This window comes from Acomys minous (genome assembly GCF_964271855.1).
Source record: "Acomys minous genome assembly, chromosome: 16".
NCBI classification, from domain to species: domain Eukaryota; kingdom Metazoa; phylum Chordata; class Mammalia; order Rodentia; family Muridae; genus Acomys; species Acomys minous.
This window is the reverse complement of record NC_140498.1, coordinates 69,781,558-69,797,814: the sequence shown is the minus strand read 5'-3', so window position 1 is coordinate 69,797,814 and position 16,257 is coordinate 69,781,558. Positions and strand designations below refer to the sequence as shown.

Sequence of the window (16,257 nt, the reverse complement as noted above, 5' to 3'; positions counted from 1 at the left end):
AAACTTGGATGAGGGCAGGTGCGCCCCTCCGTTAAGGCGGCCCTGGCTGGCCAAGGGGACTGTCCTTTCGGGCTGGGGGCGGAGCCTGAGGGAACTAAGCATCCTCGCCAAGAAAAGGGCGGAGCTACAGGCGCTGTGGGTCGGGAGAGGGGGCGGACCTAACGGCGGTGCTCGGCGCAGGCGGGGGCGGGACCACAAGAGCAGCCCCCGGGGGCGGGACGGGGTCACGTGTGTACACAGCCCCTGCGGCGTGCGCGCCGTGAGCTCCGCTACCTCCAGCGCGCCTAGCTGCCCGCCCGCGGACCGTGCGCGGGCCGCCGCCCAGCGAGCGGTGAGTGGGGCCCGGGGCGGGGAGCCTCGAGAGCTCTATCCTGGGTGGGAGGGGACCGCGCCAGGCTGCGCTGGGCGGGCGCCAGGGGCCGGGCGCGCGGTCCGGAACCCCCGGCGGGCGGCGGGTTAGTTGCCCGCAAAGGCGGACGGGCTCTCCTGGGACGCTAGGGTTACCGCTTTCGTCTCTTTTGATGGTTTAAGAGCGTCAGGAGGTTTGGAACCTGTGCGTAGAGATAACGGAACTTGCGCCGTGCGCCCTGGACAGTCACCGGGCACGGGAGGCAATGCCAGCAGCTAGAAACTTCAGGTGAAGGGTTACAGCTGGGATACTGACTAGGGCTAACTTAGTACCCGCTGTCCAGAACAGCACCTGCTACTTTAGCGCTCGTGCCCCGTCTGTAATTACGTTCTTGAGAGTTGCATTCCTGCTCCTGTCCTGACCCAGCAGCTGGACATCTATGTCACCCCACATTCTCGAATGTATTAGAGGCATTGATGACCTGAGGACAAGCTGGCTTTAAAGAACTGTAAATTAATACCATCGAAACAGTTCTGGATATGTCCCGAGGCCAGTCATGCACAGGGGACCAGACACTATCACTGAGAATACAGAGAAACTATTAATGATTATACCAAGGGTACGGTCACATTACCCATGACCTGTCATGTAGCTCTTTGAAGAACTACCACAAGGTCCAGAGTAGACTTGGTGTCCCTGTGATCCCTGAAAGGGGTCATGAAGAAGGGTGAGACTCATCCACCCAATCCAATGTGAGGGAATATAGGGACTTAGGTCAGGATGTGTAGGCTGAGCAGATCTACACAGTACTGGGTATTAAGTGATAATGTGCCAAGTTGGTGGGGGAGGGACGCCTGTGTGGTTCACAGGCTGGAGGGAGTGGCTTGCTGCTCCCTGGCCTTTCTCTCCTCACCCAGTGATGTCCCTTGGAATTCGGAGGTGCTAACGAGTCCCTCCTTTAATGACCCAAACATCCCCAGACACATCAAGACCATGAGTCCTGGGAGTGGGCGTCCACAGGTCTACATTGTAAGTGCTCATGACTGAACTGGCTTTCCTTAAACCTGCCCTAGTTACTTCCTCCTGCCTGTGGGCTCTTAGCTTCCCTATAGCCAAAGCTGGGCTTTCTCTGACCTACAAGTCTGGCTGGCCAGCACTGGGTCACATCTGTCCAGGGCCTCTCAAAGGTCCAGGACTCCAAACACCACAGAGGCTTCAAAAAATAGAGGCGACTCAGTTTGCAGAGAGAAGTAGTGAGTTTTTTTCTGGTTTGAGGTGACAGGGTCCCCTCACTACTCCCCTTGGAGACAAGGTCTCTGTATTAGCCATGGCTGTCTGGGGCCTTGCTTCGTAGTTCAGGCCGGCCTCGAACTCACAGAGATCCGTCTGCCTCTGCCTCCCGAGTGCTGGTATTAAAGGCATGCACCACCACGCCAGGCCCCCATCCCCATCTTAAGACAAAGCAGAGGGGCAGGGTGACATGGAACAGACAGTCTGTGCACCCCAGTGTACACCGTGGGGGGCCCTCTCATACATACCAGCAGGAGGAGTGCCTAGGAGTTTCCCCATTTGAGTTAGGACCAGTGTCAACCCAGCAAACAAGTGACTGTTGTGATCAGAGCAAATGTGACATGTCGAGCAAAAATAACCACCAGAGCCATGATAAGATCTGTGGCTTTGAGCGCTTCCCTGCAGGTGAAGCCACACCCAGTTCTTTTAAAAGCTGAGGTTATTGGGAACCCAGGCGGGGGTGGGGGTGGGTGCATGCCTACCTAGTGACTGGAATGGAGACTTTATCTGTTCTGAGTTTTCTCCTTGCAGTTCTGAAGATGCCTCTAATTTATTTTGTTGTTTCGCACGCGCATGCACACACACACACACACACACACACACACACACACACACACGCCCCCGTCTTATGTCTAAAAAGGCCTTAAATTGTGTCCAAGTTAGTGAGTAAACTGTGAGCAAAAGAACGGGTACTATATTCCTCCAGGGAAAAACGAAGCCCAGGGTCTCACATAGGCACCCTGGCTGCTCCTAGGCAGGAGCAGTTGGGTTTCAGCCTGACTGTCCCCCACCCAGCTTTCTGGCAGCTGGCAGAGACAGGGTGCTGTGCTCAAGGCACATGAGGCGGGCTGCCTGGTCCAGGGCATCTGAGCGACGAAGCCTGGCCCACTCTCCTTCCTCTGCATTGTCAAGTGTTAAAAGCAAAAGGCGATGAGAATCAAAACCACTCGTGTACGTCATTTGGCTCTTATCACATGCCAGGAAGGCGCAGGGGCGGATACAGGAATCAGCCTGCCTAGTGCACGTGCACAGAAAGCCTGTCGCGGCCTCTGCCTTCCTGACTTGTGAGTCCCTGTGGCTAAGTGTTGTTTGCCAAGGCTCCTGAGTGTCACTACAACGGGAAGCGAACGTCTAGAAGTCAATTTTTGAAGCACTTTGTTTTAAAACATGCAGCCGGAGTTGAGAGTCTCCTGCTGTACAGCAAGCGGGTCACCTTCCAACGACCCATCAGGCCCACAGCAGCTGAAGGCCTGCTGTGATCTTTCACATAGAAGTCGGGATGACGGAGTTAGGGCTATGAGCACGTCCAGTCTGCTGTCCTTCTGTTTACATTATCTCCAGCCAGGCACTGGGGCGTAGCAGAGAAGCCTCCCCATCTGCAAAGGCGCCACAGAGTGGGATGGGAGATGGTGTGTGTGTGTGTGGGGGGGCATGGGTCGCAGAGGTGTTCCTAAAGGTACACTCAAAGATCCACCAGATGGACAGGGAGCAAGGTCCTGGGTAGGTCAGGACCTGTAGTGAAATATATAGAATTCTTTCCCTTCCCCCACCTTTCTCTCAAGACAAGGTTTATCTCTGTGTAGCCTTGGCTGTCCTGGACTCATAGACCAGGCTGGCCTCGAACTCACAGAGATCGACCTGCCTCTGCCTCCCGAGTGCTGGGATTAAAGGCATGCACCACTACGCCTGGCCTCCCTCTCTCTTTCTGATGGTGTTGGGCATAGAATCCAGGACCTCACTGAACATTGCAGGCAAGCAGTCTACTGCTGAGACACCCCCAGCCCCTCATTGGGGGATTCTAGGCAGATGATTTCCTGGCAAGCCACACCTCCCAGCTGTCTTTTTGCTTTGAGACATGGTCTCTCACAGACAGACTTTGAACTTGGGACTCTTCCTGCCCTAGCCTCCCGAGTAGGTAGGATGCCAAGCTTGTACCGTGGCACCTGGTACACAAATGGTGCCAGCCCACATCATGGAGCAGTGGGTCACAGTGATGCCCATAAACAAGAGAGGTAGACTTCCTGATTAAGAGGCAAGAGAGTGTTGAATGAATCTGCTCCAGCTATGGGGGACCAGGAAGACCCTCTGGGTCTTGGTCCACTAGCACTGTCAGTCTCCTCCGGGAGCTGTTGCCTCTGGCCTGCTTCTGGCCCCTAGTGTCACAGGAAATCACTATTTTCCACTCAGTTTGGTCATGTTGTTGCTAGGGAAATTCACTAGTAACAAGCTAATTTGGACCCCGTGGACTCTTTTTAAATAAGGTATACAAAAAAAAAAAAGGTAGTGTCTGGCCTTTAAATGCTTTCAAAGGCAGCTAGAGAACGGACTCTTGTCCTTGTCGACTGTGACCATTAGCAGGGTCAGTACTGTACCTGTGCTGAGCAGGGGGCCCCATTAGGGGCCCGAGTGGCTCAGAGCCTCTAGAATTTTAATTTAGGAGCATAAAACAACCCTCTTCCGCCCCCCGCAGCCACTTCCCTTCCCAGTTCCACATTCCTTGGAAAGCGGTGAATATAAGCCAGCGAAGCCAATTATTTACACTGTAGTTTAATACTAGACAAACATCAGGAAGCTCGCTGTGCCATCATCAGGCCCCAAGCCAGAGCAGACTACATTTGCAGAGCCTCTGCCACCTGACGGCCATGTAGGGGTAAGCCGGGGCCCCACAGTGAATTCTGGAAGGTCTTTCTTGACATTTGCCCTGGTGGCTGCACCTCCCATCACCCATGAAGGCTCACACGCAGAGTGGGGCCACGTGCTCTTATGCCTGCCCCCTCCCCCTTCCTCTTCCCATGTGTCAGTTGACAGAGTCTGAGGGAAAGGTCACAGACCAGCTTCTGTTGCTCGGATGACAGCCAGGGGGAAAACGAGAGATCTCCGTCCAGTGTTTCCTGGGTTTGGCAGGCTCCTTGGTGTCTTATCTCCCCCCTTCTCGCTCCCCACCCTGCACCTATATGCTTAGGAGGAATTTCCTACTCTAAATCTGGGAAAACTAAGGGACAGCGTGGCAGTGACCTTCCTAATCAGAGAGGCACAGTCTGTAGGCGGGAGGGCTGGCAGGAGAGCCTCAGCTTCTGTTCCTGCCTGTCACAGGAAGAGGGGCTGAGCTCCCCACGCGCTGGGCACAGGCTTGTAGCAGGGGCTCACAGCCTCACTACCCCATGTCCATTTTTACACTCCTTCTTCCTATAGCACAGCATACAGCAACCAGGCCTGGGGTCTAATCAGTGTCTGTAAGTAAGGATGCTATTTAGGGCTTGGCGTAGTGGCTCATGCCTGTAATTCCAGCACGCAGGAGGCGGAGGCGGAGGCAGGAGGATCATGATGAATTCAAGGCAAGCCTGAGCTTCAGAGTGAAACCCTGTTTAAAACAACTACACCATCCCCCAAGCCTCTATTTAAGGCCAGCACAAGTGTGACTGAAGCGCCCGGATGTGACAAGGTAGGGACACAGAGGTCCTAGGTTCCCTGTGGGGACAGCGCCCACTGTGTACCTATTCCTGTCCTGTTCTAGCACTCAGGCCCAGGGGCCACCCCCAGCTTAGCCGTTGGCATAGTTAAGGAAGAGAGCACCCACACTGTGGTTTCTCTGGTGCTCAGGACCCGAGGTCCCCTGCTGTTCCCCACAGGTGCTACAGGGTGGCTGGGCAGTGGGGCCAACATCACAGGGTGGTGTTCCACTCAGACCTGCCTGCCTGCATCCAGCTCTAAGCAGGGACCTGTTGATTGGCAACATAGTGCCGCAGGGTGCCCTGAGCTACCTACTGAGACTCTAGTCTCAACAAAACGCAAGACCCCAAAGTTTTGTCCTCGGGACCTAGAGCGAGGTGGGACAGTCTTGACCTGGACAGGTACTTATTAGGAATTGCCAGTCATCTGAGAAAAACCCCATCTTGCAGGTCTGTGTGAGCGGGAATCCAGATGGTGGACGGATCGAATCTTTCCTTACACTAACTGGGCTTCAGGAAGACATCTTTGCCTTCCATTGGGGGGGAGGAGGGGGTGGTGGCACTGGACACGGAGGACTGCTCAGCAGGACACCATAGCCAGGCCCTCAGAACCCCAAGGGTGGTGTCTGAGGGAAAGAGAGCCACCGCCTAGGCGCCCACCAGCCTGCTCGGCTCCACGCCCTAATTAGGCCTTACCCCACCCAGATGGAGGCGGCACTCATTATCCGGCCTTTCTGTGGGGCTTGGAAGGGTGAAGAACAGGTTGGCTGAGGTCATCCTAGAGTCAGCGAGGCAGCTTGGGCAGGAAACAGGAATGCAGTGCCCCGAGTTCTCCTTTGGTAGCTATTCTGAGCTGCCACCCTGGCTGGGGCGAGGGACAGCCTTTGTGACACCCACTGCCGTTCCCTCCAGTCTTCTTTCCACACCTTGCTCAGGCCCCAGGGCAAGTCTCAGTGCCGGCTAGACTTGTCGCTAGACTTGTCACTCACAGGAAGAGAGCCTCCTTGGTCCTGAAGCCTGGTCTAGTCCGTGTGTGTGTGTGTGTGTGTGTGTGTGTGTGTGTGTGTGTGTGTGTTCGTGTGCGAGAGCGTGTGTGTACAGGAACATGAGAGCCAGGGATCACTACCCATGTCCTCTTCCATTGGTCTTCATTTTATTTTACTTTATTTATTTATTTTACTTATTTAGTTTTTTGTTTTATGTGCATTGGTGTTTTGCCTGCATGTATGTCTGTGTGAAGGGTGTCAGATCTTGGAGCTATAGACAGTTGTAAGCTGCTATGTGGGTGCTGGGAATTGAACCCAGGTCCTCTGGAAGAGCAGTCAGTGCTCTTAACCCCTGAGCCATCTCTCCAGCCCCCTCTATGGAAGCTAGAGCTCACCAGTTCATCTAGATGGGCTGGCCAGCACGCTCTGGGGATCTGCCTGTCTCTGCCTCCCCAGTGCTAGCGTTTCAGACAGACATAGTCACACACAAATGCTGTCTGTATATGTCAGGTCCTCGTGTTTGCACAGCAAGCGTTTTACCAACTACTCCGCCCCACCCCCTTACTCTTTTATGAATGTAATTAAGAAAACAAAAGCAAGTATGAAAGAGGGCAGGTGAATCACAATATCATTAATGAACTCGCTAGCGAACTAACTGCAGTCCTCTTGGGTAGCCTTAGGCCTGTGCGCCCTAGCTCCTTTGCCCTTGTAGCCAAGGTTCCCTAGGCTTGGGTGAGGGGATGGCCAGAACGAGGGCCATCAGAGACAGAAGAGACCAGGAGCCCCACTGACGGTGTGGGGGGCCACTCAGAGCTGGCAGGAGGACTGGGCAAGGTTGGACTGTGATTGGGAGGAGCCTGTGGCTGCCAAGCCAAGACTGGCAACCAGCAGGAGGAGTTAACAGGGCATTGAGTAGGAGACAGGGTCAGGGGCTGGCCTGGCTTGAGAGGCGTGACTTGGTGCTGTGTCTGTGGGGTGTGGGAGACCTGGGGACAAGTGGCAGGAGTTGTGGGGGAGGGTTTCGGGGATGGGAACAGTTAGAAGCAAGAATGGAAGGAAGGTGTGATGAGGGCAGGGTCTTGTGGGATCACAGGGGGTGTGGGTGGGGGGTGGGGGGGTCAGTGCTGGCAAAGACGGCTGAACGATGAGGGGCAGGTAGGGTGTGTTCCTGGGCTGGGCTGGTGGGCAGTGCTTTGTGACTTGAGGAAATATTTGCTCGCTGGTCTGCTAAAGAGGGCCTGGCAGCAGTTGGCAGGACCCCAGGCATTGGGTTGGGAATGAACATTGCGCACTCTCAGGCCACTTGCAGATGAAAATGGGCATAACATGTGTTGGGAGCACTCTCCTGGGAGCACTCCCCTGGCTGGGCCTCTACCTCTGCTGTCTCCATATTGCTGCATGGGGGTGGCACCTCCCCTATCGCTGGACAGAGTCAGACAGCACTTGACCGGCACAGAGTACTCCTCTGTGGAGACCACGAGACAATTTCTCCCCAGCCCCCTGACTGGTTTGTGATCCAGTTTCTCAGGAAGGAAATTGCCAGATGGCCTGGCTAACTGGAAAGACAGCTTAGTCCAGGTCAGAGGGTGGAAACCCCAATTATTGTTCCCTGGCTACAGGAAGTCCATCTTCTCCAGCAGTAAGGGGAACAGGAAGGAAGCCAAGATGCAGGGAGACAGGAACCCCAAGAGGCCTGTGAGTTCATCCACACCCACACACCATGGGGGCGAGTCCCCCCCCACCCCAGTGCCCTTCTGTGGCTAGGGAGGGTTGTTGGCAGAGATCACTGGACACACCGAGACACTAGTGTTAGGTGCCCACAGCCTCCACAGGTGGTGCCCGACTGTAGGATGCCCCAAGAGGAGCTGAATAGACTTGAGGTCCCCATGGCCAGAGCTCTACAGCCGAGCACAGAGACCGGCTGTGGTGCAGGGGCCTTGCCTGCTGCTCCCAGCATCATTTAGGCCGTCCCTAGCTGTTCCTCCCCAAGCCGCAGCCTACACCTTAAGGTGGGGAGGGAACACTCTCCGGGTGGCCACAGGGACATTCCCAGGGCAGAGAAGATGAGATGAAGGCCCTAGTGATACTCTGTCAGACCTACGCTTCTGACGTGGATGGTGCAGCCCATACAGCCACTCTGCTCTTGGGATCTCCTAGTTAGGCCTGCTGGGAGGAGGCACCTCCCAGGAGCAACATCAGGGCAAGCAGCAAAGAAGAGCATTTTTAGAAGATACATGAAAGCAAGCATTATTATGGCTTTTTATTTTTCATCTGAAAAGTTGTGACAAATGAGAAAATCCCAAAGAGCAGTTAGCCCCAGTTTCTAGGCGAAGCTTATCAGCTGGTCAGCACCCACAAGCTGGCAAGAAGCACGCCCCTCTGCAATGCTTACAGGCTGGATAAACGGTACTGCGCAGCTCTCAGACCCAGGGGCCGGGCTGTGGCAGGCAGCACGTGAATACAGAGGGAATTCTAACCAGACAGACACTGGTCCACACAGCTCCTAGCTGAGCGAGGGCCCTGAGCCCTACCTCTTGCTCCACTTCTTGCTGCAAGCCATTAGCAGTCTGGGCCGCTGCTGTGCCCATGAGGATGCATTGGGGACACAGTGGGCCAAGCAGCCCTGCCAGGCATGCATTCTGTTGCCAAGTAGTAGCTCCCGTCTGCTCTTGTGCCACCCCCGCCCCCTAACAGGTCACATGCACGGACATCTGGAAATGTGCGTGTGGGAGGTTTCGGACCCCCTGCCCCAGCTCTGATGTTTTCAATTCTAAGCCTGCCCTGTGCCACCGCTGTGCCTTCAAAGAGCCTTGTGTGTCCCTGGGCCTGCAGTGAAAGCAGCCAGCATCTCTATGGCGGAGTCTCGGTAAGGTCCAACTATTCTGTCCTTAGTTCTACGGACAAATGTCTCTTCAGTTCATTTCCTCAAGGGAAAAGGGAACTCAGGAACGAACTAAACTGCTCTGGACCTGAGCTGCCTGGACCCAACAACCTGCCAGCCCTCCCTGCCCAGGGGCTGGATGCTGTGCAGGGCAGATGCAGAGTCTTCAGTCCCGCCCCCCCCCCCCCCAGCACCCAGCAGAGGATGTGAGCACACTTGATCTAGAGGGCAGACTGTCCAAGTGCCGCCTCTCCTCTCGAAACCAGCTGTAAACACAGATAGGGAGGGGCCTCTGTGCCTGCCAAGGGAGGCAGCAACTTTGTGAGTAATTGACTCAAGGAAAACAAGTGCAGCAAGAGCGTGTGTGTGTGTGTGGCGCTCACGCGCATCGCTGGCTGCTGCTGCTGCTGCTGCTGCGGCACGGTGGCTGGGGTTCCCAAGAGAGGTCCCCGGCCCTGCCATGCTGCCTGCTGCTGGCCTCTGGAGCCCACAGTACAAAGGAAGGAGGGACTTGACATAAAGGTAGGAGCCTGGCAGCACTCGCTGCTGCTGCCTGAGCGGGCTGGGGATGAGGAGGCCAGGGAGGGCAGCTGCGTGGGAGGAGAGAACTGATGACCCGCCACCACCGACATGGAGGGACGGAGCAGGATCTGAGTTCTTGGACAGGTCTATTCAATATACGAAGGGCTGTAGATGCAGGGTCTGAGTGAGGAGGGCACAGCACCCCGTCATCGGTGTTGGGGAACTTGTTCTTATCAGAGGACCCTGTGGGCTCTCACAGCCTCTGTCTCCATGCTGAGGAAGAAGGGTTAAAAGGGGACCAGGTGGGAGAACCTCCAGAAAGCCTGGATCCATAATGCTACACAAGACCAGGTCAGCAGGAACGTGGCAGTGGGCTGGTGGCCAGGAGAGGACAGAATACTTGCTAATGTCCACCCACAGTGTCCCCAGAACACCCACTGTTCCCTGAGGACTGTGGCATGGTCTGGTGGATGAGGCACATGGATGTGTACTCCTCTTCATCCATCATTCGCCGTCGAAGCCAGGCAGCCTGGGAGACACTCCTTTGGGAGTTGGAACGACCCTTTCACAGGAGATAGCAGATATCCTGGGCCATCTGTGCTTAGTGCTCAGGGGAGGCACCACAGACCAGAAGGAAACAGAAAAGCAGACCCCACAGAGGTAACCAGCAATGACAAGAGATGCCACAAAGAGGCACGTTTCAGGAGTGGGCCGGGAGGATGGTGCTGGTATATGCCGACCCTCCACCGGCCAGTCTCTAGGCCCCCACAAAGCAGGCAGGGGTCAGCAAGTGATGTCTGGTGGAAGATGCAGCGAGCAGCACTTGTCCTTGAAGGAGGGCAGGGCACCACCCCGCCCCGCCCCACTGCCCTAAGCTGCTGGGGGCCCAGGCGAGGACTGCAGTGTCTTTACTTGGTGGCCTTGCATGTGGGTCCGCATGAGGGTTTCAGCATCACCTGCTGATGTCCAGAATCCTGTGATACACCTGACATCAGGAGGGTGGCTGCCACTGGAACAGACTATAGAGTGTGACTCCCATGTTCCTCCTACTGAGCCGCCCTACCCCACCTGCTGCCAGCCTGTGCACCTGTAGTGTCCCTCCACTCACTGCCTTGATCCACAGCACAATCAGGACCCTCCTGGAGGCTGTGGAGAGCAAGTGGAGAACAGGCCTGAGGTCACATAGCTTCCTCCCAGGGGGGGGACCCAGGGCATGTGGGACCAGTGCCAACACCAGCAGCCTGGCTTCCTAGCTTTGTCCCCACACTCTGGGAAACAGGAACATTCGCTTCCAGTGTGTCTGCTCGGGATCATCTTTCATTTTTGATTTTATGGACAGGAGGTCTGGTTGGGCAAAAGTACAGTTTGAATGTAAAGCCCTCCCCCCCCCCCCGGCCTCCCCATCCCCCGCCAAAGAACTGGGCGTCCCTGAAGAACAATCACAGAGGAGTGCTCTCTATAGATCCGCTGGCCAGCCTCCTGCTCAGATTGACTGACAAGACTGCAACACAGGCTCTGTGCTGCCCCATGGGTCAGTGACCCTGGGGGAGGAAAGGAATGCCTGGGCTCACCCAGGCCTCCCACATATCCAGGCACTGGTGGATTTGGGTGCCCACAAACCCAGCAGGCTTTAAAAGTCACTACAAAGGGGCCAGCCCGTTCGAGGGAAATTATGTGGGCATAATGGAGCGAGTGTCCGTGCTCAGCCCCCAGGCTGCATCAGCCTCAGAGGCGCCCGGGCCCTTCTGCTTCTACACACTTCCAGGGTGGTAGCTCCCCCAGGCTCTGCTCACAGGCTATGGTCAAGGGCTACAGGTGTGCAACACTCGCATCTCACGTTTGCATAGCTTCTGCTGCTACAACCTGCTGAGGGGGGTGGGTGGGAGGGAGGGGACATCAGGTAGGGAGGATGGTGGCTGGGGCAGCCCGGGACTGCCAAGTGGTTTGGGGTTCTGTGGGCTCTATCTCCAGACAGTCCCCCAATCAGTGCCAAGAGGCAGCAGTAGCTTTGCTGGTGGTGACAAGCCACGGGCACAGCTGGTACAGTCATGGCACAGGAGGGCACACGTAATATACTTCTCATGGTTTCTGCCAAAGCCTCTCTGATGGGTCACCCGGGACTTTGATTTCCTTGAGAAACAGTTCAGAGTCTCACCATAGCTATGAATGTCCGAGAAGTCTCTGAGACCTGGCTACGGCGGCCTGGCTTGGAGTCTCCTGCTTGCAGAAAGATACATGCACTTAGAGACGCATGCGCGCACACACACATACACACACACACACACACCTGTGTGGGCAAATGTGACTAACTCTGTCCTTTCTCTCTCAACAGAGCTGCAAAGCTGGGGTGAGCTGCCATGTGGAGCTGCGGCCCACTCAACAGCACAGCGTGGGGTGATGAGCCACTGTGCCGGAACCTGCGCCTGGGGCTGTGGGTCCTCTCGCTGCTCTACCTGGGGGCAGGTGTCCCCGTGGGCTTAGGCTACAATGCCCTTCTGGTGCTGGCCAACCTGACCAGCAAGAACACCATGACCATGCCTGACGTGTATTTCGTGAACATGGCCGTGGCGGGGTTGGTGCTCACGGCGCTGGCACCTGCATACCTGCTGGGCCCCGCCCACTCCAGGTGGGCCCTGTGGAGCCTCAGCAGCGAAGCCCACGTGACACTGCTCATCCTGTTCAATGTGGCTTCCCTGGTGACCATGTATTCCACCGCACTGCTGAGCCTTGACTACTACATCGAGCGTGCCCTGCCTCGCACCTACATGGCCAGTGTGTACAACACCAGGCACGTGTGCGGCTTCGTCTGGGGAGGGGCAGTGCTCACCAGCTTTTCCTCCCTGCTCTTCTACATCTGCAGCCACGTGTCTTCCCGGATCGCCGAGTGTGCCCGGATGCAGAACACGGAGGCTGCTGACGCCATCCTTCTGCTCATCGGCTATGTGGTGCCAGGTCTGGCCGTATTGTATGCGCTGGTGCTCATCTCAAGGATCGGGAAGGAAGACACGCCCCTGGACCAGGACGCCAGCAGGCTGGACCCCTCGGTGCACAGGCTGCTGGTGGCCACTGTGTGCACGCAGTTTGGGCTCTGGACACCTTACTATCTAAGCCTGGGGCACACTGTGCTGGCCTCACGGGGCAGGACCGTAGAAGGGCATTATGTGGGCATCCTGCAGGTTGCTAAGGACCTGGCCAAGTTCTTGGCCTTCTCAAGCAGCTCCGTGACGCCACTGCTCTACCGTTACATCAACAAAGCCTTCCCCAGCAAGCTCCGGCGGCTGGTGAAAAAGATGCACTGTGGGCACCGGCGCTGCTCCCCTGACCCTGGGGGGGTACAGCAGGTGATGGCACAGGTGTAGCTAACCCCTCCCCGGTCGTACGTCCTAGGAGAGGACCTGACCGTGAGGAACACTAAAACTCAACTGGACGCATAGCACTTTGTTCCCCAAGCACAATGGCGCTTCTGTCTCCAGGACCCATGCTGGAGCCAGGATGGCGCAAGGGGGTGCATTTCTCTTGATGTTTTGTGTTGCCCCCTAAAAGGCCAAGGTTTCCACTCTTAGCCTTAAGCTGCATTGTGGAAAGCGGCAGTGCTCCGTGTGAACAGGCTGCTTCTAACTAACCTTGCCACCTTACCCCTCCCCCCAAGGTGTGTGCCTTTCTCCCAGGGATAGCTTCAAGGTCGGTGTCCTCAAAAGCAGGCTGACCTTCGGCCCCCCTGGTATTTGGGCTTTTTAAATGAAGTGATGAAATCTAAAGCCAGTATTTATACTTCGTATTGACACAATACTTGATTCTCCTTTTTTTTTTTTTTTTAAAATAAAAAGAAGTGTTAGAAAAATGCCTAGTATGCGGATGAAGGCAGGTACAGGGGAATGTGGCTGTCGCTGGTACCAGTGTTACGGCTTGAGGACAGGACAGTGTGCCTGTCCAGCCTGCTGTGGCTACACAGGCATTGCGGACAATGACAGCTGTGGAGCACTGGACCTCTGCCCAGCCACACATACCTGGTGCCTCTCCTTTACTGAGAAACGATCTTAGTATAGGCCTCAGTGTGTGCGCGTAAATAAACCGAAGAGAGGAAGTACTCTCTTAGTGCCAAAGCTGGAAGATCTCCCCAGGTCACCCAGAGATCTGGATGTGGTGAAATGCTAGCCAGGCATGGAAGGGCAAGGCAGGCTGGTATGAAGCCCGGTGCTCCAAGATGATCAGGGACTGGCATGTGGGGTAAGGGCCCTGCCTGGCTGGTTTCACACAGCTGTGAGGTGGTACACAGTAAGGCTCACCTCCCACGGGTGTTTGGGTCCAGGCCTCACCCATGTGCCTCTGGGGCCTTGTATCATCCTTGTATTTGGTAATTATCTACTCCAACGCGAGTATGAAAAGAATTCCCACCTGCCCCTCCCCCATTCCATCACTGTCACCACCCCATTCTCCAGGCTGACACTGCAAGCCCACAACTCCCTGCTCCCCAGTTCTAAAGATCTCCATATGATCATCTGAGCTGCCTAACTCTGCCGAAGGTTGGGGTGATCCGTACTCACTGGCCTTCCTACATGGCCCTAAAGGCTGGCCTGGCTGCTTGGCAATTTCCACTACGAATTAGTAACATTGGTTTTCTCGATTCTGTGCAAACTACATCTCCTCAGATGGAGACTACCCAAGTTGGTCCACCTTGAGGAGAATTAGGGAGATACATGAGGTCCTCAGCCCTGGCTGCGATCCACTGGGCATGCTCCGTGGGGCCCAGCACCTGCTGAATAAACCACAGGCCCAGATAGACAAGAGTCCTCAGGGGTGCCGATGGCTGTAGAGTTTTGTTTTGAGGTCTTTAAAGGGGCAGGCCTGACTTTCCCTGCCCTTCCCTGCCAGGTGCACAGGTTGAGAGAAGGCTCTGAGACTGCCAGGCTTCCCGTCCTGATGGCCACACTGACCACCTTAATGCTAGCTGAGGAAACAAGAGCCCTCGCCATGAAGGTTCTAGCCAGGCCTGGCCTGCAGGCCAGCTGCAACTCTCCTGTGGGTGAGAGCAAGCCCAGGGACCAAGGTCAGGGCAAGCAAAGGGCAACCTGAGCTCTTTGGGTCATAGGGGAAAAAGATCCGGGTGGGCAGGGCTCTGTGACGTCAGTGTCCCGGTTTAAAGCGCTCCCTGCCGTTGCCGACCATTTTGCACCCTTTGCTCCAGGGAGAAGTCCTTGGAGGGACTCTGTGCCCTAGAACCACCCCCCAAGGTCATCCCCAAGCAAGGCAGGGAGAGGCCCAAGTCATATTCCTTTGTTGCACTTTCTCAGTGGCTTTGGGTACAGACTGGCCAGGTTCTAGGGGACCCTTGAGGGACTGGAAGCTAGGACCCTGTGACTGGCATCAACTGAATAGCCACTTGTCCTGCAGGGATAGCTCAGTGGACACCCTTTTCCTGTAGAGACCCCCTGGAGTGATGCACCCTCCTACCACCTGCCTCCCCCTTGCCCCAGCCTTCCATCACAACTGCCCAAGCGCTGAAGTCGCTGGACCTCTGCTGTCTATGACCCTGGGCTAAGTTCATCCTTGGGGTCTCCAGTGTCTGTGCCCCAATTCTTCTGCCTTGTACCTTCCAAAGTAGGAAAGAACCTAAACCACAGAGAGAAGAGTTCACTGCAATAGTGTGTGTGGTGTGTAGTGTGTGTGTGAGCGGTAGTGTGTATAAGGTGTGTGTATGTGTGGTCTGTGTGTGTATGAGGTGTAGCATGTACGGTGTATGTGTGTGGGGTGTAGTGTGTATGGTGTGTGTATGTGCGTGTGTGTGTGTGTGTATGGTGTGTGTGTGTGTGTGACTCAGTGATGCTTTCTTGCATGATTTTAAGACACCAGGCAGAGCACACTTTCCCCCAAGTATTGTTAATTTGGCTGTCAACACTTCTTGATGGTTATAATTTACAATGAATGCTCTTATTTTCATTAATTCACATGAAAGCTTGCTGTGTGTCATTATTTGGGACTCCAGAAAGTGACCTTTCCTTGGGTTTCCTTCACAAAGCCACATGACACAACACAGGAAACCGGACCAGTTGCTGGTTGGGGCAGATATACCCAGGAACCAACAGACACCATTTCTGATAGAGAAAGCGGTCGGCAAGGGTGAGACCAGAGAGATGTTATGACGTTAAACTGCATGCCCGGTTCTTGGGTTCTAAGCTTGTGGGAAGATGTGAGCATTCTGGTCCCTGACCTATGGGATCCACCCCAGGGGCTGAACCCATTTGCCGAAATTCTGTTAATGTGAAAAAGAAACTACTGATGAGATAGATTCACACATCTGAAGAATTAAATTATTTAACACTTAACACCCTGTTTCTATTTTTTTTAATGGTGGGGGGAATCAAACACCAGGGTTTTGCGCCAGCACCTACTACTGAGCCATGGCCAGGCCCAATGTCTGAATTCCTAAAATGTGCATTTCTAGGGCTCTGTGATGTGTGTCAGGAACCAGCAAGCAAAGTGTTCTAAAACTGGTTGTTTTAGGTAAAGATGGCTCAGCTGTTACGGTGCCTGCCACCAAGCCTGAAGTCCTGAGTTCAATCCCTAAGACCCACATAATGGACAGAGACCAGACCTGTGAAAGTTGTCCTCTGGCCTCTACATTCTAACACACAAACACACAGAGATAAACAAACATAATAGAAAATAAACAAACAAAGCACCTGACTGAGATGTAATCCAGTGGTAGAGTGCTTGCCTAGCACACACAAAGCCCTGGGTTTGGTCTCCAGCACCTGCATGACCCTGATGTGGTGACATATG

At 55.1% G+C, this 16,257-nt stretch overlaps 2 protein-coding genes across 6 annotated transcripts in view; one reads left to right on the top strand and one right to left on the bottom strand.

Moving 5' to 3' along the window:
* The window catches only part of CHLSN (cholesin), a 103,596-nt gene that overhangs the window by 17,536 nt on the left and 69,803 nt on the right, over positions 1–16,257 (bottom strand). The gene's annotated exons all lie outside the window — the stretch shown is intronic.
* GPR146 (G protein-coupled receptor 146) lies at positions 177–15,800 on the top strand. 2 transcript variants are annotated; one of them, XM_084761381.1, is made up of 2 exons: positions 177–331; positions 11,810–15,800. In XM_084761381.1, exon 2 carries the CDS (start codon positions 11,835–11,837, stop codon positions 12,834–12,836), a length of 1,002 nt encoding a protein of 333 aa, XP_084617507.1. In that variant the 5' UTR covers positions 177–331; positions 11,810–11,834; the 3' UTR covers positions 12,837–15,800. The 2 variants fall into 2 exon arrangements, with proteins under 2 accessions (XP_084617507.1, XP_084617508.1); XM_084761382.1 differs by lacking the exon at positions 177–331 and adding an exon at positions 9,181–9,477.

Bases quoted from the DNA above. Each gene is read 5' to 3' on its own strand.
- GPR146 (XM_084761381.1), top strand. From the start codon at position 11,835: ATGTGGAGCTGCGGCCCACTCAACAGCACAGCGTGGGGTGATGAGCCA.